Consider the following 26,174-nt stretch of genomic DNA (forward strand, 5'->3'; position numbering starts at 1 on the left):
AGATTTGCTGCCGCTAGGGGGCGTCTCGATTTCTAGGCTAATCAAACACTACATTCTCTTGTGAAAAAGTGCTTCAAAAACAAATACATTTAAGTCATTTGTCGCCACCTATTGGCGAAACGATGTAAAAGATACAGTTGTTATTATTTGTTATTCTCCCAGTATATGAAGCAGTGCATTCAGTCTCGCATCGCTTTTACACATCCACTTGAAAGGGCTATTACGTCACTTAACACTCATAAATAACGACACATTTCACCCTCTGTTGGAAGAAAAACGGATAACTTTTGTCCACCTCGTCTACAAGCAGAGACCAAAATAAAGCAATTTAAATTGAATTATGGTCTGGAACCATTTTTAGGGATTTCCGCCTGGATTTGGCCTAATCAAATGTAAAAGTTTCCTATACACAAATACAGTGTCTCTAAATACACAATTTTGGTGTCATACAGGAAACCCTTTGAAGTTTCATAAACCACTGCTAAAAGTGATAAACATGCGAGTATATGTTGTCTAAGCTATAATAACCACCCCCCAAAAAAGAGACGCTTTTTGATTTTTTTTGGTTGTAAATTAATTGTTGAACGAGTGTAACTCAGACCCTGTGTGCTCTAGCACCCTGCAGACAGTTTGTCCAGAAAATACTGGAAAAAAGATTTTTGTCTGGATCATGTATGCAAGATTTATTCAAATGGATCTGAAGGGAGAACCCCAGCCCAAACTGTCTGCAGGGTGCTAGAGCACACAGGACCTGAGATATACACTTCAAATCTGAATTTTTAGCCCTGTTTCCACCGAAGTTACCCGGAACAATTTGTACCAGGAACTGTTTTCCCCCAGACCTGCTACTGTCTGCGTTTCCACTGCGGTCTAAAGTACCGGGAAGATTAGGCAAATTAGTCCGGTGATGTAGATGGTGATGTCCGGCGACTGCTCCTCCTCCCTATTTCGCTACAAAGTTTGCTGGTTATGTATCGGTTTACTAAAGATGCAATTAACGAAACGGTGGAAAAGAGACGAGCACTGATACTGAAGCGTATTCTGAAAGATTTAAAATAAGACAACGTATGTTATGATCAGCTATTACGGACATTGACTGTGCGATTGCTGAGACGAACGCGCGCCATCGGAAAGAGCAAGACTGATATTTACTGAACGCAGAACGAACCTCGCAAGACTTTTAAGGGCGTTCACACCTGAAAGTCCGCACCAAGGTCCGAACCGAAGTTCATGTTTTGATACTTTTATATATTCGGTTAGTTTTGGTTTGGTTTCACATTGCAATTCTGCAAGCGGACTAAAGAACTGCACATGACACACTTGCGTCCACTCGTCTTCATCTATGTGAGCGGCATCTGGAAATTGATTGGATTGTGAACGGACGTGCGTCTCTGACAAGAGTGAATGAACGGACGCATATCGTTGCCACTATTGATCAGTGCGCATTGCTTGACTATTTTTTATTCGTTACGTTTAAAAGTGGACATTTCAAGCTTTATATACACATATTTCTCATGTTTGTGAGACGAGTATCTGCTGAGTTTCGGTTTATTTGAGACTCGCTCCTGTTCATGTGCAAAGCATATGACTGCTCCCGCGATTATCGTCTGCTATAGATTATTTGCTTCTTATTTATTAAATCCAGGCAATTATCTGATTAAACGTTGATTAAAATTAAGATACAATTTATACAAAACGAAATTCCCATTAAAGAAATGCTTTCTAAGCAAAATCATACAAAATTTCATTCAAAATAATTTCTGACTTTCTGTCTTCTGACATATTGCGCATCTTTTCACTTTTCATAATCAATGTAGCCTAGATTTAATTTAAAAATAACGTTATAATATTTAAACATAAACAGGAACTTCCTGTAAATGGTCTGAAAGTCCGAACCATACAGAAAATGCTTTCACACTAGAAACGAACCGAACCTTTGTTCAGTTTGATCCGGACTGAGACGGCCTCTTTTCGTCGGACCAAATTTCGTCTGTTTGGTCCGGCCCGTGGTCCGGGGGAGGTTTCACACCTGTAATTTTGATTCGGACCAAACTGAAAAGTCCGAAAATCCGGACCAAACAAGGTGTGTGTGAAAACGCCCTAAAATGCCGGTTGAAATAAAATGCTGTGTGAGCTCAACCAATCAGCTTGTTCAGCGCCCAAGTCCCACCCCTGAAAGTTCCTGAACTTTGAAAAAGTACTACCTCGCGAGCAGGGCTGTTCGGAAGGGGAAATATTATAATATACCCTGGTTCCTGCGGTCGAAACACACACAGAGTACCAGCCCAAAGTTTCTAGTTCCTGGGGAAAGTTCCTGCGGCAGAAACGCGGCTTATAACCAAAAAATCAAAAACGCCTGTTTTGTTTGTCTGTTTTTAATTTTTTTTATTTGATATGTTTATTATATCACACAATATATACTATAATATTTAGGAGGGGAGGGTGTCCTCCCTTCAGATCCATTTGATAAATCTTGCATATATGATTCAGACAAAAATCTTTTGTCCAATATTTTCTGGACTCTAGTGGAAACAGCCTCTCTTTTTGGGGGGTGGTTATTACAGCTCAGACAACATATACTCACATGTTTATCACTTTTAGCAGTGGTTTATGAAACTTCAGAGGGTTTCCTGTAAAATGACACCAGTATTGTGTATTTAGAGACTGTGTGTGTGTGTGTGTGTGTGTGTGTGGGAAGCTTTTCAATTTGCGTCGGCCAAATCCAGGCGGAAATGGTAATTTAGTGCAAATAAGTCAAGTCAAATTTTATTTCTATAGCACATTTACAGATGGCTGAGCCACACCAAAGTGCTTCACAATAAAGTGCTAAGTGCAATAAGCAAAGGAAGGCAGAGAAAAAAAAAAAATAATAATAAAGTAGATAAAAATAGAGACTTAAAATGTTTAGAGACTGGGCTGCAAATAAGTTACTTTGTGTAAAAAAAATGCCAAAGTGATGCATATCTCCAGAAAGTAGAGACTCTAAGCTTTTAAATGGCACCACATATGAGGTCGATTGTACACATAAAAAAATCGATTTTAAAATGGTGCACAAAAGTATTGCGATACTTGGGTGAATTTTTTTTTTAGTCTATACGCGAAAAATGCAAAGAATTTTTTTTCTTCCGTTTTTAGTTCATCATTGTCATGTAAACACACCCAGAGTGCAGTGTTTTTTAAAACAATACCGTTATTGTCTCTGTGTAAACTATAAAAACAAAGCGTTGGCGTCATGCGCATGTGTATTACCTGTTCAATCTAAAGACGCGTAGTATTTCGCTACAGTGACATCGCCATCTACTGGCCTGGCATGAATACTACAGCGTTTTTAGTCGTTTTCACAAATCCTTGTGAACGGAGATCATTTTGACAATGTCTGTATGTGAAAAACACGAAGGAAAAACGTTTCCATTTTTAGTACATTGTCGTGTACACGTACCCTTTGATCTTTACGTGTCAAACACACCTATTGATTCTTTATTCTGAATGTTTTCCCTGTGTGAGAAAATGCAACATGCCTCACTGTCTTTTTTTTTCTTTTTTTATGTATGTTTTGTAATATTTACACAGGGTTGCCAACTCTGAGACACACGCTTTCAGGCTCAGTCTCACGGTCTCACTCTGCCCAACTTAAACTCACGCCAAATTGCCAAACCTGCTTTTGATATTAAACAAAGTCTAAGCTTTTTAATTTTTTTAAGTTTTAATGCGAAATTCAAACAATAAATAGCGTTTGTATCACAATTAGTGTAGTAATTAAGGTTAAAATAGAGAATTCCAATTCAAAGAGGCAAATTAGAGTCATTTTGTGGCTAGAAAAATAATAATTTTCATTTGTAATGCCATTACCCAGTAGGTGCCTTTTATGGCTCTTTAATCAATATACACTCACCTAAAGGATTATTAGGAACACACACTAATACTGTGTTTGACCCCCTTTCGCCTTCAGAACTGCCTTAATTCTACGTGGCATTGATTCAACAAGGTGCTGAAAGCATTCTTTAGAAATGTTGGCCCATATTGATAGGAGAGCATCTTGCAGTTGATGGAGATTTGTGGGATGCACATCCAGGGCACGAAGCTCCCGTTCCACCACATCCCAAAGATGCTCTATTGGGTTGAGATCTGGTGACTGTGGCGGCCATTTTAGTTCAGTGAACTCATTGTCATGTTCAAGAAACCAATTTGAAATGATTGGAGCTTTGTGACGGTGCATTATCCTGCTGGAAGTAGCCATCAGAGGATGGGGACATGGTGCTCATAAAGGGATGGACATGGTCAGAAACAATGCTCAGGTAGGCCGTTGCATTTAAACCATGCCCAATTGGCACTAAGGGGCCTAAAGTGTGCCAAGAAAACATCCCCCACACCATTACACCACCACCACCAGCCTGCACAGTGGTAACAAGGCATGATGGATCCATGTTCTCATTCTGTTTACGCCAAATTCTGACTCTACCATCTGAATGTCTCAACAGAAATCCAGACTCATCAGACCAGGCAACATTTTTCCAGTCTTCAACTGTCCAATTTTGGTGAGCTTGTGCAAATTGTAGCCCCTTTTTCCTATTTGTAGTGGAGATGAGTGGTACCCGGTGGGGTCTTCTGCTGTTGGAGCCCATCCGCCTCAAGGTTGTGTGTGTTGTGGCTTCACAAATGCTTTGCTGCAGACCTCGGTTGTAACGAGTGGTTATTTCAGTCAAAGTTGCTCTTCTATCAGCTTGAATCAGTCGGCCCATTCTCCTCTGACCTCTAGCATCAACAAGGCATTTTCGCCCACAGGACTGCCGCATACTGGATGTTTTTCCCTTTTCACACCATTCTTTGTAAACCCTAGAAATGGTTGTGTGTGAAAATCCCAGTAACTGAGCAGATTGTGAAATTCTCAGACCGGCCCGTCTGGCACCAACAACCATGCCCCCCCCCCAACCCCCAATTTACATACGTAGGCACCAAGGTGAAAGTCGTACTATTAAATATATTAAAAATATACTTGGAATTCAAGTAGCATGCTTATAATACATTTGTATTCCCAACATGCTTATTTGAAGTGCATTAAAAATATATTGAATTGCATTTTAATATATTTCTAAAAAGTATACTAAAAGTACTTTGGTAATAAATATATACTTAATTATACTTTTAAAAAATATGCTAAACACAAGTGTACTTTTAATATATTTCTAAAAAGTATACTATAAATACTTTGGTAATAAATATATGCTTCATATTATTATTATTATTATTATTATTCACAGTTCATATTAGTCTATAAAACTAATTCTGTTCTGGTCTCAATTCAAAAACAAAGATTTAGTGTTTTAAATTGATGATTTTAATTTATTCAGTGGTTCAATAAAAAAACAGGACAAACATTCGGCTGTCATCTACATGCAATAAAATGCCAACATAAGTGACAACAATTAAACCAAGTGAGCGTAGAATCCCCACGGTGTCTTATACTGGGAAAGCTGTAAAGCCATGTCATGAAAACCACTGTCTGAGAACATGTGACTGTGTTCAGAACAGCATACTTACTTATTGCTGCTGTATATAGTACGTATACTGCGCATATGCAATTTTTGCATGCCATGATCACCTATATTTGTGCACAATGCACTGACTAAAACACCCCATTTTACTGCAGTGCAATGCGTTTTAACATCTCTTTTCTGATAACTTGATCAATTTAAATGCAATAACCTAACCTTATTATTTCCAAGATGATACTGTTACACATGGAATAATGCATACTATTTTAATGTGTTTATTAGTTGTAAACTACATTCTGAACACAGCCACTGTTGTTTGAGACAGTGATCACGAGGTGTTTAAGGGTAGTTGATTTATTTCTATAGCATTTTTATTATAATAATTATAATTTGTTACATTTATATAGCGCTTTTCTAGGCATCCACCACCAATGATTATAATTTGCATTATGTCTACTTATTAAACGTTTAATTGTGACCATGTTAATGGAGAGAATACATGGAATATTGTACTTATATATATATATATATATATAAATTTATATTTCTGAAATGTTCATCACACTACAGTAATATTTATTAAAAAGCAAAAACCTTTTAGAATTTTTTTAAATGTTTATGACAGTAAATTTACAGTCAAAGAAAATAAAAATAAATTATTGCAAATAAAATGTGTAAAACTGGTGACCAGCTACAGCATCCATTTTATAATTTCAACTACCCTTAAGCACTTTAACTAGCTTCAAATTATTAAAAAACAGAAATACACATGGAATACTTTCAATTCCAGCTGCAATGAAACTCATATTGTATAAAAAAAATTGATACACCAAGAAAAGATGTAAGTGGCAACAAAAAAAGTGCATGATATTAATAATTTTATGGTTAAATATTCGTATTGCATTATATTGCTGAACTTTTTTATATTTACATATTTCAAGTTCAAAATTCTTTACAATGTGCAAGTGCATCAGCTTGAATTTATGCTGCAGCAAAAAAGTCCACAATCCGAGGTTTGTTTCATGATACACAAACATTTTATCAGCCTATTCAATAGTGTGTGTGTTTTTTTGCCGAGTAAGTTAGTTCTTTCCAACTCTTTTGACCTGGATTTCAAAGTCTCACACTAGGTGAAGCTTCAGCCTTCTTGTCCTAATTGGCAGCACGAAGCGAGCTGATTGGTCAGACTGCAGGAGGGCGTGGCCGTGCACACCCGTGTCTGGAGAGTCCCTGAGTGATTGGCTGAGGAGGTTGCCGTGCGGTTGCCGTGCGGTTACCGATCCTCTGCTGTCTTCTCATTGGTCGCCTGCTCGTCTCTCTTTCTTCTTTGCCTGTGGAAGAATCCAAGCTGTGGACGAAAGCGATTGTTTTAGTGGAAGCATCCCAGGAGATTGAACCTCAAACAAACCCTAAAATACATGTTTGTTTTTATGTAAATAGGTGTTTTGATATGTAAATTTAGCTCTACTTAATCTAAGGTAAAAGAGAGTGGCAACATATGGGCAGAATTTAGGACTGGCTCTGGATAAAAGGGGATTTCAGTAGGAAACTTTGCTTGGTAACTTGGAATAAAGTCCAACCCAAACCTTCCAGAGCGCCAGTACCAGCAGGGCCAGAAGTTGTAGTCCTCCCAAAGTGCTTCCGACAATCACCCAGATGGGAATTCTGTATTCGTCCTCCTTCCTAATCTCCAGGATTATCTGCAGAAGCAGAATAAATGTCATGTGATGTTAAAAGATGTGAGTAATTAAGTTAAAGCTGACTAACATATACTGTCTTTTGCACCGGGTTATCCAGTAAAAAGCCTGATAGCCATTTGCGTTCTTGGCCAGAAGGGGGCAGCATGTCATTTAAGTGATTCACCAGAAGAGTTTGTTCATTTTCTGCTTACACTTTTAAAAATAAAGGTTCTTTATTGCCATTGATGGTTCCATGAAGAACCTTTAACATTCAATTTCAGGTTCTTTATAGTGGAAACAGGAACCAAAATGGCTGCAAAATCCCAATATTAGAGCATTTTTTTTTTTTAAAGTGTATCAGAAAGGCCTCAATTGCGTTGAACAAAACGTGCAAAAACTTCAAGGAAAAACCCATGATCCTTTCTGTAAACAACGAATCTGTCTTTCTCATTACAACCCTGCATGTGCACAAGCAAATGAAATAAAGCAAGCCTCAAACGCGTAATTTAGTTTTGAGTTTCACAGCGTACTCACATGTCTCATGGGCCGTTCCTCGTGGAGGAACATTGCACTGGAGGGACTCAGCTCAACTGCGGCTGTCATGACCAGATCTAACCGTTTAAATTTCATCTGAGGGATGAGAGGAAGGGCAAACCGAATCAATTACATCTCTGCAAAAACACGGCTTATATCACTTCGATATGTCCCACACCAACTTTCTGTTTCAACACATACAATGCGATATCAACTGCACTCGTCAAACTAGTTTTTACCATGTTTTTTTTTACTTTATAGAGGGTTTACACTAAAAAAAGTAATTTGGCATTTCAGTTAAAAGTTCACTTTAAAATGAAATTTTACTCACCCCCATCTCATCCAAGATGTTCACGTCTTTCTTTTTTCAGTGGAAAAGATATTAAGTTTTTTGAGGAAAACATTCCAGGATTTTTCTCCACATAATGGACTTCAATGGGAACCAACGGTTGAAGGTCCAAATCAATGCAGTTTCAGAGGAAGGGCTTCAGAGGATCTTACCAATCCCAGACCAGGAATAGGGTCTGATCTAGACAAACCATCTGACATCTGTATATATAAAAAAATGTATATATACTTTTTACCCTAAATTGCTCATCTTGCGCTGCTCTGCGATGCGCCGCGGATTGCGTAATCATGACTAATACAAACGGCCTTTACCAAAAACACTCGTTTACAAATCGTCCGACAATGTTGTTTAACCTTTTTTTGCTAAAGAATGTTTGTAGGGGTGTAGCGGTACAAAAACTGACGGTATAACTACCTCTATATAGGGAGAGTATTAATCACACATTCATATTAAAGGTAAACAACAGAGCCCAAACTATTAGCCTAAATTCAGTTGCTATTTATTTTTAGGTCTAATAATCAACACTCAAATAAAAGTATGCAAACATGTACACTTCACATAAGGCAGTTTTTGCAATAACTTCTAAATCTAATTATAAAATAGTTTTTTTCTCCAATTCGTTGTTGAAATATAATCATTTATACACAGTGTCTGTCATTTTCATGACAGGTTTATTTAAACATACATTAAATAATCAAGACATCCCTAACAGGTTAAGAAGAATATAATGAATATAGGCTAATATAATGAATATAACGGCTAATATAATGAATATAACGATTAATATAATGAATATAACGACTAATATAATGAATATAACGGCTAATATAATGAATATAACGACTAATATAATGAATATAACGGCTAATATAATGAATATAACGACTAATATAATGAATATAACGGCTAATATAATGAATATAACGACTAATATAATGAATATAACGGCTAATATAATGAATATAACGGCTAATATAATGAATATAGGCTAATATAATGAATATAGGCTAATATAATGAATATAACGGCTAATATAATGAATATAACGGCTAATATAATGAATATAACGACTAATATAATGAATATAGGCTAATATAATGAATATAACGGCTAATATAATGAATATAGGCTAATATAATGAATATAACGGCTAATATAATGAATATAGGCTAATATAATGAATATAACGGCTAATATAATTAATATAACAGCTAATATAATGAATATAACGGCTAATATAATTAATATAACAGCTAATATAATGAATATAGGCTAATATAATGAATATAATGGCTAATATAATTAATATAACAGCTAATATAATGAATATAATGGCTAATATAATGAATATAATGGCTAATATAATTAATATAACAGCTAATATAATGAATATAATGGCTAATATAATTAATATAACGGCTAATATAATGAATATAATGGCTAATATAATGAATATAATGGCTAATATAATGAATATAACGCTAATATAATGAATATAGGCTAATATAATGAATATAACGGCTAATATAACAGCTAATATAATTAATATAACAGCTAATATAATGAATATAGGCTAATATAATTAATATAACGGCTAATATAATGAATATAGGCTAATATAATGAATATAACGGCTAATATAATGAATATAACGGCTAATATAATGAATATAACGGCTAATATAATGAATATAACGGCTAATATAATGAATATAACGGCTAATATAATGAATATAGGCTAATATAATGATTATATCGGCTAATTTAATGAATATAACGGCTAATATAATGAATATAACGGCTAATATAATGAATATAGGCTAATATAATGATTATATCGGCTAATATAATGAATATAGGCTAATATAGTGAATATAACGGCTAATATAATGAATATAACGGCTAATATAATGAATATAACGGCTAATATAATGAATATAACGGCTAATATAATGAATATAACGGCTAATATAATGAATATAGGCTAATATAATGATTATATCGGCTAATATAATGAATATAACGGCTAATATAATGAATATAACGGCTAATATAATGAATATAGGCTAATATAATGATTATATCGGCTAATATAATGAATATAACGGCTAATATAATGAATATAACGGCTAATATAATGAATATAGGCTAATATAATGATTATATCGGCTAATATAATGATTATATCGGCTAATATAATGAATATAACGGCTAATATAGTGAATATAACGGCTAATATAATGAATATAGGCTAATATAATGATTATATCGGCTAATATAATGAATATAACGGCTAATATAATGAATATAACGGCTAATATAATGAATATAGGCTAATATAATGATTATATCGGCTAATATAATGAATATAACGGCTAATATAATGAATATAACGGCTAATATAATGAATATAGGCTAATATAATGATTATATCGGCTAATATAATGATTATATCGGCTAATATAATGAATATAACGGCTAATATAGTGAATATAACGGCTAATATAGTGAATATAACGGCTAATATAGGTTATATATTTAGTGAAAGAGCTGATTTCTCTAGTGAACTCACAGCTGTGGACACTGAATGACTGCCTTAGGTAAATGTGATGCTGCATGACATTGTTTAGTTTACAGCAGTTATATTGAGGTCTTTCCGCCGTTGAAACACTGATTGAGCGATTACACCACATACAATACGTGACAGTTAGTTGTAATGTATCCTCAGCATACCTTCAGATGTTCATTCATGTTTTAGGAAGAGATGATCGATCGCGTTCACAGATGATCACATTCACACGCGCCGCTTGAACAGTGATCAGTCACACCACATTAAAGAGCGTCAAAACGGCATTTATTGTTTGAATTTCGTGATTAAATGGACTGAATACTTAATATGTTTGTGTGGGAACTCGGATTGAAGTGTGTTCCGCGCTTAAAACAAGCCGACTGTTTACACGCGGAAACCACTCGGTACACGCGAACACTGAACCGAAAGCCCTGTACCGAAACGGTTCGGTACGAATACGTGTACCGTTACACCTAGATGTTTGTATTAGTCTTCACATGAGCGATTTGTAAACACGGGGCGGTACGTTTAGCGTGACCTTTCCAACGTGATTACGCAATCTGTGGTGTGTCGCAGAGCAGCACAAGATGAGCAATTTAGGTTAAAAAGTATATACTTTTTTTTTTTTTAAATGTCAGATGGTTTGTCTAGATCAGACCCTATTCCTCTGGGATCATGCAGATCCTCTGAAGCCCTTCCTTTGAAACTGCATTGATTTGGACCTTCAACCGTTGGTTCCCATTGAAGTCCATTATGTGGAGAAAAATCCTGGAACGTTTTCCTCAAAAAAACTTAATTTCTTTTCCACTAAAGAAAGATAGACATGAACATCTTGGATGAGATGGGGGTGAGTAAATTATCAGGACATTATCATTTTGAAGTGAAGAACATATGTTTAAGTTCAATCTGTAAAACTTAAAATGTTTCGACCTTATTTTTTACAGTAAAGTCCTGGCAACCAAACTGGTCTCCCAGGTTGAAGCCACGCGGTCAGGTTTAGCTTGCTGGTTAACAATTTTCTTGGAAAACCGAACAGGACTGGCAGGGTTGACAGAAAATACTCACAGCTAATAAAGTGTGAAAATTGAGCCATCCTGTTGCGGTGATGCTAACGTCTCCTTGGGGAAGCAGGTTGATTCTACACTGAGCAAACACTGCATCGCTGGTGGACGCGTTCTGTGAACACAAATAGCACAATATGAATGACATAGAAGAGACCATATTTGGGCTACTAGAGCAGGTTTTCCTGCTTGAATGTTGATTATTTTCCTCATATTCTACATTGTTGCGACTCCTCTATTCCCAGTCTGTCAGTAACGCTCTGTCTCTATGAAGCCCCGCCTTCTGAAAAGCACCATGCTCTGATTGGTCGGCAGGAGCAGTGTGTTCTGATTGGTCAAGTAATTCCAGCGTGTTTGTGAAATGCCCCGCCCCTTACCATAACCAGCAGTTTCAACACACTACTAACCAGAGCCGTTGAAAATCAGAGTTACGACACTCCCATAGACTCCCATAGACTCCCATAGACTCCCATAGACTCCCATAGGAACTGAGGAATGCGGAAGTAAAGAGAGCGACCAATAGTTCCAGCTTTGAACACATTCATTTCAGTGTATCTCAAGCACACTCGCTGGCAAACTGATGAAATTACAGCATATTTTTGAGATTTTATGGCATTAGTTGACCTCTCAGGAATATTAATAGAAGTGGTATTTTATGAAGCGAGTTATAGTTGATGTTTATTGTGATATAATAGATGGTTAGACTCTAATTGCGGTTAGATAACGTGAGCAGCGCTGCTAAAGCTACGATATCCAGATGCTATCGTCATATTTCAACAGTTTTTAGAGAGATATTTCTGTCGAATGCGTTTCTATGAAGTGGCCCATTCAAGGAATAACTTATAACGCCTATGAAATATGAATATGAATAACGCCTGGATAAAAAGAGTTGAATTAAATTGGGTTTTTTTAATCACTATTTAAAACTTCTTTCTTGGGTTAAATTCTGTATATGCTAGAATCCTTCACTTATATTCACCTGTTGTGTATCGAGTATCATTAAATAACATTCAGACGTTAACATTTCAATTATAAAAGAAATGACCACTATAACCAGTAGATGGCGGAAGAGGAACACTTATCGGCTCATTAGCCATTTTTCTCTTCTTTAATGAATTTTTATAGATCATCAAATCACTATTATAACATTATCTATTTTTGTTACTTTATTTGTACTTAAGTGTTAAATATATAGGTTAATTGAAGGGAAAATCACAACAAAAAACAAAACTTCTGACTAAACTTCACAATAAATCTTAATTTGAATCGTCTCTGTGCTTTGTTTGTTATAATGAGAGGATTTGTAGATGATGGGAAGATTCGTGTAAAACGTAAACTTTCATTCATTCAGCGTTTAGAGCCTATAAAGCTTGTTTTGATCGATATGGATTCTCATTCCTGGTAAATTAAACCTATGACTGGTCATTATTTTCAACAGAAATGCCCGTGATTGGCTACAACACTCAACGCTGTAAAATCATGCACTCACATGACCCAAATAAAATAACCAGATCACTCAAAAAACACATTAACGTTATCTCTTCTGTATCTCTCCCCAGAATAAAATGCTACTGTAAAGCCTAGTCGAAGTCGATGCACATATTGTGTTAATATTTAGCAGAAATTGCTGCAAATATAGTGAAACTGCGGTCTGTCCTGCTTAATCCTGTTCACACAGATTGACAGCGCGGAGTTGTTTGGAACTATTGAGAGCTTCATGAACCACGGCGAGATACAAGAGTGTCGCAACTCTCTTATTATATGGCTCTGCTACTAACTAACTCAACCAGGCTCCGCCCCTCTATTCTGCATATTAATTATTTAAATGAGGAATATTGGGACGTGTTGATTCCCGGAAGAAACTTCAGTGAAACAGTGACACTGATATAGAAGAACTCCCACTGGAGGGACTCATACAGCAACATTAAAGATGAACATGTAAAAAAAAGCATAATAAGTCCTCTTTAAAAACGTCTTTGATCACATCGCTCTTGGAAACTGAATGAGCCAGAGAGGAAATTGCTAAAACTGTGACGGAGTGAATCATTTCCAATTTGGAGCACATATAGACTCGCAAACGAACGGTCTTGTTATCTCTAGCCAACTGAATGTGATGAAGCAGGTCGGGTGGTTTGTTTTCATCAAGCTTGTCACTTTTGCTTTGTTTCCCAGCAGATGGAGGCAGTCAAAACTTTTGAAGAAGTTTGGACGAAGTGTAAAAAGAGCAAAGATTACCATGTGCGGGTTGAGAGAGAGGTCTTCCTGCGAGGATGAGCCGGAGGTGATGACACGTGGAACATTGCAGTGCGATCCAGCCATCTGAGACGAGCAAACAGAGGTCTTTAAACAAGCCTTTCTTGATAATAAAACAGATGAGGATTTACACAAGAACACCACTTACTAAAACAGAACTACTGATTGAACTCGAGCTGTTCCAACTCAAATAAACTGGATAAACAGATCACTTGCATTATGAGACAGGCAAAATAACAAGCTCTGGAAGCAGTTAAAGGATTCGTTTACTACAACAATGGCACAATGTTCAGTTTCAGATTAACTAACAAACATGCACTGCGAAAAATGATTTTCATAATCAGTATTTCTGTCTTGTTTTTCAGTAAATATCTAAATAATCTTAAATCAAGATACATTTACTGGAGAAGCACAATGATTTAAGATATGGCTTGTTTTCTGTAAACATCAAAATTACATGACTTCTATCTGCTAATTAATAGATATCTGCAATTTTTTCTGACAACATTTTTTCTGTTTAATATAGAAACTGGTTTTCGCCACAGAATCAAAAACAAAAAAAGGTAATTGCAAAAATGAAGTCAGAGTTGTGAGATATAAACTTGTAATTGCGAATAAAATTAAGTCAGAGTTGCGAGATATAAACTCGTAATTGCGAATAAAATTAAGTCAGAGTTGCGAGATATAAACTCGTAATTGGGAAAAAATTAAGTCAGAGTTGCGAGATATAAACTCGTAAGAGTTGTGAGATATAAATTTGTAATTGTGAAAAAATTAAGTCAGAGTTGTGAGATATAAACTCGTAATTATAAAAAAATTAAGTCAGAATTGTGAGATATAAACTCGTAAGAGTTGTGAGATATAAACTCGTAATTATAAAAAAATTAAGTCAGAATTGTGAGATATAAACTCGTAAGAGTTGTGAGATATAAACTCGTCATTGCAAAAAAAATTAAGTCAGAGTTGTGAGATATAAAATCGTAAGATTTAGGAGATATAAACTCGTAAGAGTTGTGAGATATAAACTCGTAAGATTTGCGAGATATAAACTCGTAATTATAAAAAAATTAAGTCAGAATTGTGAGATATAAACTCGTAAGAGTTGTGAGATATAAACTCGTAATTATAAAAAAATTAAGTCAGAATTGTGAGATATAAACTCGTAAGAGTTGTGAGATATAAACTCGTCATTGCAAAAAAAATTAAGTCAGAGTTGTGAGATATAAAATCGTAAGATTTAGGAGATATAAACTCGTAAGAGTTGTGAGATATAAACTCGTAAGATTTGCGAGATATAAACTCGTAATTGCGAAAAATTAAGTCAGAGTTGTGAGATATAAACTCGTAAGATTTGCGAGATATAAACTCGTAATTGCGAAAAATTAAGTCAGAGTTGTGAGATATAAACTCGTAAGAGTTGTGAGATATAAACTCATAATTGCAAAAAAAAATTAAGTTAGAGTTGTGAGATATAAACTCATAAGATTTGCGAGATATAAACTCGTAATTGGGAATAATAAAGTCAGAGTTGTGAGATATAAACTCATAATTGCAAAAAAATTCAGTCAGAGTTGTGAGATATAAAATCGTAAGATTTAGGAGATATAAACTCGTAAGAGTTGTGAGATATAAACTCGTAAGATTTGCGAGATATAAACTCGTAATTGCGAAAAATTAAGTCAGAGTTGTGAGATATAAACTCGTAAGATTTGCGAGATATAAACTCGTAATTGCGAAAAATTAAGTCAGAGTTGTGAGATATAAACTCGTAAAAGTTGTGAGATATAAACTCATAATTGCAAAAAAAAATTAAGTTAGAGTTGTGAGATATAAACTCATAAGATTTGCGAGATATAAACTCGTAATTGGGAATAATAAAGTCAGAGTTGTGAGATATAAACTCATAATTGCAAAAAAATTCAGTCAGAGTTGTGAGATATAAACTCGTAAGAGTTGTGAGATATAAACTTGTAATTGCGAAAAAATGAAGTCAGAGTTGAGAGACATAAACTCGTAATTGGGAAAAAAATGAAGTCAGAGTTGTGAGATATAAACTCAGAATTGCGAAAAAATTAAGTCAGAGTTGAGAGATATAAACTCGGAATTGCGAAAAAATTAAGTCAGAGTTGAGAGATATAAACTCGGAACTGCGAAAAAATTAAGTCAGAGTTGAGAGATATAAACTCGTAATTGCGAATAATAAAGTCAGAGTTGCGAGATATAAACTTCAAAAGAATTGAAGTGAACTATAAATGCACCTGATCGATATCCAAGTCTGAGAGGTGCAAGAGAGTGTTTGCGTTTCTGGTCACAGTGAAGACGTTTAACGTGAAGAGAAGCTCAGAGACGGGGAAGAGGCCAAGATTCTGGATCTGCAAAACAAATGGGTTCCATTTTAGCAGAAACATCTTATCCGTCCAAAGGAAATATTTATTTTGTTCAAATGCACAGCGTATGAAGAATGGTTCTCGGATTCATTATGAAGAATATAATTTAAAACCTGGGTTGGTTTGGATATGGAGAGCCCACCTGATAAGAGAGGTTGAAGGCCGGTCCAGTCCCAACAGGGACACTCTGGGCAAGCTCAGGTTTGATCTCAAAACGGGACGAACTGGAATCTCTGAAAGAAAGAGACCGTCAAACTCACAGTATCAATGATTCAAAGAACCGAGGTAACACTTTACAATAAGCTCCTATTTGTTCATTAATGTTAATAGTTACTTATTAAAGGGTTAGTTCACCCTCATGACGTTCCAAACCTGTACGACTTTCGTTCATCTTCAGAACATCATTTACGACTTTATTTACAAAATATTACTCTCAAAAGTGCATTCACAAGAGCACCTCAATTGCGTGAAAGCGTGTCAGAGATTAATATTTTGTAAATACTCACCTGAGCTTACGCTATGCCTACGCCTAAGTCATATGTCCTACATGATACTTCATACATTCTAAGTCATATGTGATGCATCTTATGTTCTACGTCATACATCCTTTATCCTACGTATGTCATATGTCCCATATCCTATGTCATATGTCATTCATCCTACGTCATATCATACGTCTCATGTCCTACGTCATACATCCTAAGTCATATGTGATATGTCCTACGTCATATTTTCTATGTCATACGTCCATTATCCTACTTCATATGTCCCATATCCTGTCATACATCATACTATACGTCCTACGTCATACCATACGTCCCATGTCCTATGTCATATGTTCTATGCCATATGTCTTTTGTCCTACGTCATGTCTCATATCCTATGTCATATGTCCTACGTCATACCATACGTCCTACAGTATGTCCTACGTCATACATGTTCTATGTTCTATGTCATACGTCCTTTATCCTACGTATGTCATATGTCCCATATCCTATGTCATTCATCCTACGTCATACCATACGTCCCATGTCCTACCTCATACATCCTAAGTCATATGTGATACGTCCTACGTCATAGGTTCTATGTCATACGTCCTTTATCCTATGTCATGTCCCATATCCTATGTCATATGTCATACGTCCTACGTCATACATCCTAAGTCATATGTGATACGTCCTGTCATATGTTCTATGCCATACGTCTTTTGTCCTATGTCATATGTCCCATATCCTATGTCATACGTCCTACGTCATATATCCTACGTCATACCAAACGTCCTATGTCCTACGTCATATGTTCTGTCATACATCCTTTATCCTACGTCCATATGTCCCATATCCTGTCATACGTCCTACGTCATACCATACGTCCTATGTCATACATCCTAAGTCATTTGTGATGCGTCCTGTCATATGTTCTATGCCATACGTCTTTTGTCCTATGTCATATGTCCCATATCCTATGTCATACGTCCTACGTCATACATCCTATGTCATATGCCCCATATCCTATGTCATATGTCCTACCATACGTCCTATGTCCTACGTCATACATCCTAAGTCATATGTGATACGTCCTACGTCATAAGTTCTATGTCATACGTCCTTTATCCTACGTCATATGTCCCATATCCTATGTCGTACGTCCCATATCCTATGTCATACGTCCTACGTCATACATCCTATGTCATATGCCCCATATCCTATGTCATATGTCCTACGTCATACCATACGTCCTATGTCCTACGTCATACATCCTAAGTCATATGTGATACGTCCTACGTCATAAGTTCTATGTCATACGTCCTTTATCCTACGTCATATGTCCCATATCCTATGTCGTACGTCCTACGTCATACATCCTAAGTCATATGTGATACGTCCTATGTCATATGTTCTATGCCATACGTCTTTTATCCTACGTCATATGTCCCATGTCCTACGTCCCACATCCTGTCATACATCCTGTCATACGTCATATGTCATACGTCATATGTCCCATGTCCTACGTCATACATCCTGTCATACATCCTATGTCATACGTCATATGTCATACGTCCTACATCATACCATACGTCCTATGTCCTACGTCATACATCCTAAGTCATTTGTGATACGTCCAAGTCATATGTTCTATACCATACGTCTTTTGTCCTACGTCATATGTCCCATATCCTATGTCATACATCCTACGTCATACATCCTGTCATATGTCATACGTCATATGTCCTATGTCCAACATGATACGTCCCACATCATACATCCTACGTCTAAGTCATATGTCCTAGGCCATACGTCCTATGTCACAAGTCCTACGTCATATGTCTTACATCCTTTGTCATGTATCATATGTCATACGTCCTATGTCCGACATCATACGTCCTTTGTCCTATGTCATACGTCACATGTCCTACATTTTAAATATGGATATTTTTCTTACAAAAATGCTTTACTTCAGATTACGTATTATTAACCCCCTGGAGTCGTATGGATTACTTTTATGATGGATGGATGCGCTTTTTTGGGTTTCAAAATCTAAGATACCATTCACTCCCACTATAAAGCATGGAAGAGCCAGGATATTAATGAACATAACTCTGACTGTGTTCGGCTGAAAGAAGAAAGTCATATACATCTAGGATGGCTTGAGGGCGAGTAAATGATGGTATCATTTTTATTTTTAGGTGAACTAATCCTTTAAAAGTTTTTGAACCATTAATATTTTTATTAACAGTTACAGTTATTTTTTCACATTACAATAGTGATAGTTATTTATAAAAAATAAATAAATAAAAAGATACTTCATTTTCTCAAGCTAAATATAGACTTTTGTAGATTTCTTTGTGAGATTCGCGCTACTATTTTGTCACCTTGTGAAGAGAATATCAGCCTCATATTTCAGACTGTGGTAAATGTCGTTGATGTTGTCCTCTGGAAACATCTCTTCACCTTCACTGCAACAAAACAAACAGATTTATCTCAACAAAACGATCAAATAAAACCACAAGCACAGATTAGTCTCCTGGAAGTGCTGCGGCTGAGAGCTTTCATCATGTTATGAATAAAAATACGAGATTCTCATTGGTTCAACGGTCATGACCTCACCTGGAGACCCTCAGGCTGATCTGGATGTAGTTCAAGAAGACAGATCTGCTGAACTCGAACTCCAGGCGAAAATACACCTGGATAAAGAAATAAAACGTCAACAAAAGCCAACAGAGAGGACAAACTGAACACAAAACGCAACCGAAGGACATCCTGTTCTTCTATTCTACAGTCATTTATGGCTTCTGCATTAATCATTGTCGTCTAATTGGCCGTTCCTGCTGTGATTAATGGAATTGTGGCTTTGTACCGGATTTGAACAGAAGGTGCCATGAATTTCCGACCGGCCCCAGAGACACGAGGGGAATTCAAGTATTCAAACGAAGAGTCTGGGGGCGACGCCAGCTCAGCAAGAGCACAGGAAACCACAGAGAAAAACCAAACAACCACAGAACGCACCTGAGGAACAATCCCACTGAGAGAAAGGCTGATCAAACACGCATGACGTACGGAAATCAGACCCTCGGTATGTGGAAAATGAGTATGTCTATCTGCCCCATTCTGACAGGCATCAACAAATATATGAAGAGAATCAGTGGATTTTATGTGATGAGTTTTCCGTTCTGCGGCTTCTGTCGATGTCAGGAGGATTACAGACATGTTTTCAACAACCCCGGGCTTCTGTTTGGTTGCAGATTGACTCAAGTGTTCTCTCAAATTGGAACATATGACACTTGTTTTTCCAAGCAATCGAGCGGTAGCATTAATCTTAGCACATCTTGATTAACAAAAACGCAAAGAAATGAAGCAACGCATGTTTTGGGAAATGCTTCAATACTACGGCGTGTGGAACTATGTACCATGTTTTTGTTTTTTGGGGGGGCATTTTCTATGAAGTAGCATGTAAATATCATGCCATATGCAAAATGTAATGGTTTAATGAAGGTAATGGCATCACTAAAGCATACAAGTACCATTTGATCATGGCAGGGCTCGACATTAACGCTTGTCCGGGACAAGTGGATTTTTTGAAGGGGCAAGTGAAAAACAATTTTACTTGCCCGACGGACAAGTATCCTGGTTAAAACGTCAAAACAAAAAATACCTAGGGAATCACCAAAGTGCAAGAATGATTCTGCATTCAGTTAGTGTAAGTGGAGATCAATAGTGGATAATATAAAATGAACTGACGTTAATAAGGTTGAGCTGTTGAGGCTCGCGCAGCCTCTCGAGGAGAAAATCGAAAACTAATGAGCGCCGCTCACACACAGAAACTCAGTTAACACACACAGTTAAAATTGTGTGGTTTTTATATTTATAACATATGATACAGTTAAGCAACATCACTAACAAGAGTGTTGTTTTCCTGAATACCATCACGACTGAAAATGACACTGATTTCATACGCCAGTTCCATAAACAATTATTTAACATTAAGTCACTTACATTTTAGAAGCAATATGGACTGTTTTTGATCTATTTCAGCAGCGAAAATAGTTCCAACAAATATCCCAGCGGAACCGTAACACATCTCACAGCAACAGTGTGTGTTAGTGAATGATTCAGCGTTTTAGTGAATCGGTTGAATCAAAGATTCAATGGCCTATTCGTAAACGACCGTCAAATTCTTGAATGAATCAGCCGTTTCACTGAATCGACTCAATGACTCGCTCATTAAGACGGTCACATGCTGCCACCTACTGGTGGTTTAGTTTCATCTTTCCAACATTTCTTATTTATTCAAAAATATTTAAAGTAATCTCATAGCATTATTTAATGCAATTGTCATTTTTCAGTGTAAAGTATTTAATTTGATTGGTAACAGCCTATAGTGTCTTATTCTCATTTAATTTATAGATCAAATTTAAGAATATAAAAGGAAAGCTGAAGCATATCCTATATTTAATAAGATTATGGAAAAATGCTTTTTTTAAAAAGGTACAAATATGACAAATATGCATATTTAAATATGTCAAACCTGATTAAACACTGGTGAGAATATTGCTTCAGAATAGATTATATTTACAAAGCAAATGTTTTACTCGGACAAGTGAATGACAGATTTACTTGTCTGAAGGACAAGCGTGTGTACAGGCTTAATGTCGAGCCCTACATGGGATGATCAGTGGTTTGAGGCGTCTCACCTGAGTGCGCGACCTCATAAACGGCGCGCTGATGTTGCAGGTCCGGTAGAGGCTCGTATCATCAGAGTTCGGGCACTCGATTGCAATGTCTGAAGGTGCCTGGAAAACAAACTCATTTTCAATTTCAGACCAATACACTTCTATAGTGCCCACAATCATGGGAACCATGGTTCTTAAATAAAAATGGCAAAATAAGGCGCAGTAAGTGATTTCTGATGAATGCTGTTGAAAGCGTTGGAGCACCACAGCACACTTGTAGCCAATCAGCAGTAGGGGTGAGTTCACTCATGATGGGGGAGGAGAGAGAGAGCCAATCAGCAGTAAGGGGCGTGTCCACTCATGATGGGGGAGGAAAGAGAGAGCCAATCAGCAGTAGGGGTGAGTTCACTCATGATGGGGGAGGAGAGAGAGAGTGAACAAGCGCGGTAATATTAGAAAAGAGAGACCTAAGCGGGAAGGCCAGAAAATGCCTGCCGAGTTTCTGCTACATACGTGAGTAACATTGGTTTTGCTGTGTTTCACAGAACCAAGATAAGCTGTAGTTGTAATGTTCAGTCCCTCCAGAAAAACGTGATTATGCGATCGCATGATTTAATGCATAATCAGCCAAAGTCTGCATATTTATGTGGGGGCCGCATTTTTTCAAATACGGCGCACTTTCGCCGCGGAAATAGGCAATTTACGCGGCAAAAGTGCGCCGTATTTGAAAAATATACGGGGCTAGCATGATTTCATAATCCCCGCATTTTCATTGCAAAAAAGTCATATATATTAGCAGAAAGTTGAATTTTTTTTGTTTACTTCACACAAGAGCCGCCATTTCCCCCTATTGCCATGGGAACGTTTTGAAGTGACGTAAATACCCGACGCGACCGTCATCGAAAAGCTACAAACCCCGTGGAGAAACCATAGATATCGCTGAAACCATGATGAAGCACGCACATTCCCATTTGCCAACAAAAATAACAGCAAAAGACCAAAGCAAAGCAGTTTCCCAGTGTGTTGACATCATGCATGAAGCTTCGAAGCGTTATGAATCAGTGAGTCGATTCAGCAGTTTGGAGCATAATGAATCAGTGAGTCGATTCAGCGGTTCGGAGCGGTATGAATCAGTGAGTCGATTCAGCGGTTTGGAGCGTTATGAATCAGTGAGTCGATTCAGCGGTTTGGATCGCCAAAGTCACGTATTTCAGCAGTTTGACACGCGATCCGAATCATGAATCGACTCGCTGATTCATAACGCTTCGAAGCTTCATGATGCTGTTTTTTGAAATCGGTCATCACTATATAAGTCGTTATTTAGGTTTTAGCATAAAAACTATTCTGGTCGCTTCATAAAGTTATTGTAGAACCACTGTAGTGAGATTGCAAAGACGTCTTTAGTACCTTTTATGGGTCTTGAGAGTGTAAATTGTGCCAATGGAGGCCTTTCTGAGCCAGTTGAATTTTATTCAAAACTGCTGAATAAAATAGCTACGGGTAGAGCCAGTTGATTGCCGAGTGCAGCCATTCTACGTCATCGACATAGAACGCAAACAAAATGGCGCCGCCCATTGTCCAAATATGTTATGGATTTTTTTAAATAACGCGGATCTTTCATGGATTTTCTACTACATATTTCAGTAAGAGACATAATTTATGTTATATTAAGACATACAAGTCTTAACACGTTTGACACTCAGAACTAACATTTTCCTAGCTTAACTCCAACATTTTTAGAACATATTTTTGCTAGCTGGGTATGAAGTCATTGAGGAATTTCCTGGGTTTTGGAACTGATCCACACACACACTCTTGGCCTCTTTATCAGCAACCCCTTCCATCTCATGTTTGAATTCCTTCTTTAATGCTCTAAACCCTCATAAATACAGGTGAAGCCCGGGCTGAGACTCGGATCAGTGAGTTTTTCCTCAAGACGAACCTTCACCACCAGACTGGAGAAGTGGAGGTTTGGAGAATGCGTGAGGTGTAGGGTGGTGCTGTATGCGTTCTCTCCTCGGTTCTCCAAATGCGCCTCCACCAGGACTTTCCTCCGGCTGGCCTCCACCACACGCTCCCCGCTCGCCCTCGCCCTCTGATGGACACACAGCGGCCACATGGAGCGGTCGCTCCGCCCACAGAACTGCCTGAAAGACACACAGTCAGCGAATGAGGTGTGTTTCAAAGTGTGAGGAAGAGCAAAAGAGTGTGTGAGGACAAACCTGCGATCTAATAAGTCAGAGCTGCTCTGCAAGACGAGGTTGGGAACACACTGATCGTCATTATCACAACCGTTCCAGAACGGAAGCTAGAGAGAGAGAGAGAGAGAGGTTTAAGAAGGATGCATGACACAGAAGTTATCGATCTGTCTGTCTCTCTGTCTGTCTCACCTCAGATTGCAGACCGGTAGGCCAGCCGTCGTCCAGCACCGGCCCATCTTCTGCGTTTTGCAGACCGACGTTGACCGTGAAGATCACGGGTCGTGTGTAGTCTGTCACTTCCTGTGTTTCAAGACACACAATATTTAGGCCTAAATTGAAGATCTATGTATTTGAATTGCATATAAAACACCCATCCATTTGGATTACACAGTTTTTGCATAAACACACTAATAAATGTAATGCATATTTGTATACATGTCATACACTCACCTAAAGGATTATTAGGAACACCTGTTCAATTTCTCATTAATGCAATTATCTAATCAACCAATCACATGGCAGTTGCTTTAATGCATTTAGGGGTGTGGTCCTGGTCAAGACAATCTCCTGAACTCCACACTGAATGTCAGAATGGGAAAGAAAGGTGATTTAAGCAATTTTGAGTGTGGCATGGTTGTTGGTGAGTATTTCACAATCTGCTCAGTTACTGGGATTTTCACGCACAACCATTTCTAGGGTTTACAAAGAATGGTGTGAAAAGGGAACAACATCCAGTATGCGGCAGTCCTGTGGGAGAAAATGCCTTGTTGATGCTAGAGGTCAGAGGAGAATGGGCCGACTGATTCAAGCTGATAGAAGAGCAACTTTGACTGAAATAACCACTCGTTACAACCGAGGTCTGCAGCAAAGCATTTGTGAAGCCACAACACACACAACCTTGAGGCGGATGGGCTACAACAGCAGAAGACCCCACCGGGTACCACTCATCTCCACTACAAATAGGAAAAAGAGGCGACAATTTGCACGAGCTCACCAAAATTGGACAGTTGAAGACTGGAAAAATGTTGCCTGGTCTGATGAGTCTGGATTTCTGTTGAGACATTCAGATGGTAGAGTCAGAATTTGGCGTAAACAGAATGAGAACATGGATCCATCATGCCTTGTTACCACTGTGCAGGCTGGTGGTGGTGGTGTAATGGTGTGGGGGATGTTTTCTTGGCACACTTTAGGCCCCTTAGTGCCAATTGGGCATGGTTTAAATGCCACGGCCTACCTGAGCATTGTTTCTGACCATGTCCATCCCTTTATAAGCACCATGTCCCCATCCTCTGATGGCTACTTCCAGCAGGATAATGCACCGTCACAAAGCTCCAATCATTTCAAATTGGTTTCTTGAACATGACAATGAGTTCACTGAACTAAAATGGCCCCACAGTCACCAGATCTCAACCCAATAGAGCATCTTTGGGATGTGGTGGAACGGGAGCTTCGTGCTCTGGATGTGCATCCCACAAATCTCCATCAACTGCAAGATGCTCTCCTATCAATATGGGCCAACATTTCTAAAGAATGCTTTCAGCACCTTGTTGAGTCAATGCCACGTAGAATTAAGGCAGTTCTGAAGGTGAAAGGGGGTCAAACACAGTATTAGTGTGTGTTCCTAATAATCCTTTAGGTGAGTGTATTTCTGCAATAGCACTTATACATTAAATGTGTTTTTAAATACACAATAAACAGCTTTATATAGTTTTTTATCATCAATAAATCAAATTTATATCAATTTCATACATTTACATAATTGTATTTTGCTTGTTCTACTTGTTTAACCATGAAAAATGTAATTTTCTCAATGAACAGATTTATGCAGTTTTTTAAAATGCAATTGAAATAAAACCAAATAGATGCAAATATAATCATATAAATTAATAATAAACTATAACATGGTTTGCAAGAAATTATGTTTTTTATGTTAAAACTGTGTAATTTTATATGCAAAGCAAATACGTAAATCTTAAATTTAAGACAAAATATTTTTTGAGGGTGCAAAAACATTAATATTCATAAATATTAATTAATGCGATCATCAAACATCGACAACTTTTACTGTGGTAGAAACAGTGTGAAATATTTAATGTAAATTGAGTATGACCAGAGTGGATAATTCATGAAAATCAAGCCATTTTTATTGAATATAATTACATCGTTTTCTATGTGAATATATAATAAAGCGTAATTCATACTTCATCCTTTGATCTTATATTTGATGTTTTTAAAAATAGATATTTTTATAGATAGATTTAAGTAGTAAATAAGAATCGCTAAAATGATTGAATATATTTTGAAACAAAGGTCTTGCTAATATTTGTCAGTTTTGTTCAAAGTAATTAAAGCAATAACGGAAGATTATGTAAAAGTATGTTATTTGGGGCAAAAGGCGCAGTATTTAACATGATCATAAACAGCTGCTGACTTTTCCATGTGTTGACATGACATGGTTAGATTCAGATTCAGTAAGTATC

General features: G+C 37.1%; 1 protein-coding gene across 1 annotated transcript in view; it reads right to left on the minus strand.

Annotated features, from left to right (window-relative positions):
• Positions 1–6,091: 6,091 nt before the first annotated feature.
• Positions 6,092–26,174, minus strand: part of itga11b (integrin, alpha 11b) — a gene marked incomplete at its 5' end in the record, with an annotated part of 65,232 nt that continues 45,149 nt past the window's right edge. The window contains 13 exons of the mRNA XM_079809540.1: positions 6,092–6,840; positions 7,079–7,192; positions 7,706–7,801; positions 11,688–11,798; positions 13,919–14,002; positions 16,195–16,308; positions 16,466–16,556; positions 19,196–19,279; positions 19,431–19,507; positions 21,515–21,613; positions 23,436–23,640; positions 23,716–23,801; positions 23,884–23,994. Coding sequence (XP_079665666.1) covers positions 6,766–6,840; positions 7,079–7,192; positions 7,706–7,801; positions 11,688–11,798; positions 13,919–14,002; positions 16,195–16,308; positions 16,466–16,556; positions 19,196–19,279; positions 19,431–19,507; positions 21,515–21,613; positions 23,436–23,640; positions 23,716–23,801; positions 23,884–23,994 — 1,347 coding nt within the window. The 3' untranslated portion in view covers positions 6,092–6,765. The remainder of the gene's footprint in view (positions 6,841–7,078; positions 7,193–7,705; positions 7,802–11,687; positions 11,799–13,918; positions 14,003–16,194; positions 16,309–16,465; positions 16,557–19,195; positions 19,280–19,430; positions 19,508–21,514; positions 21,614–23,435; positions 23,641–23,715; positions 23,802–23,883; positions 23,995–26,174) is intronic.

The sequence above is a fragment of the Gobio gobio genome (genome assembly GCF_949357685.1).
Source record: "Gobio gobio genome assembly, chromosome: 25".
NCBI lineage: Eukaryota > Metazoa > Chordata > Actinopteri > Cypriniformes > Gobionidae > Gobio > Gobio gobio.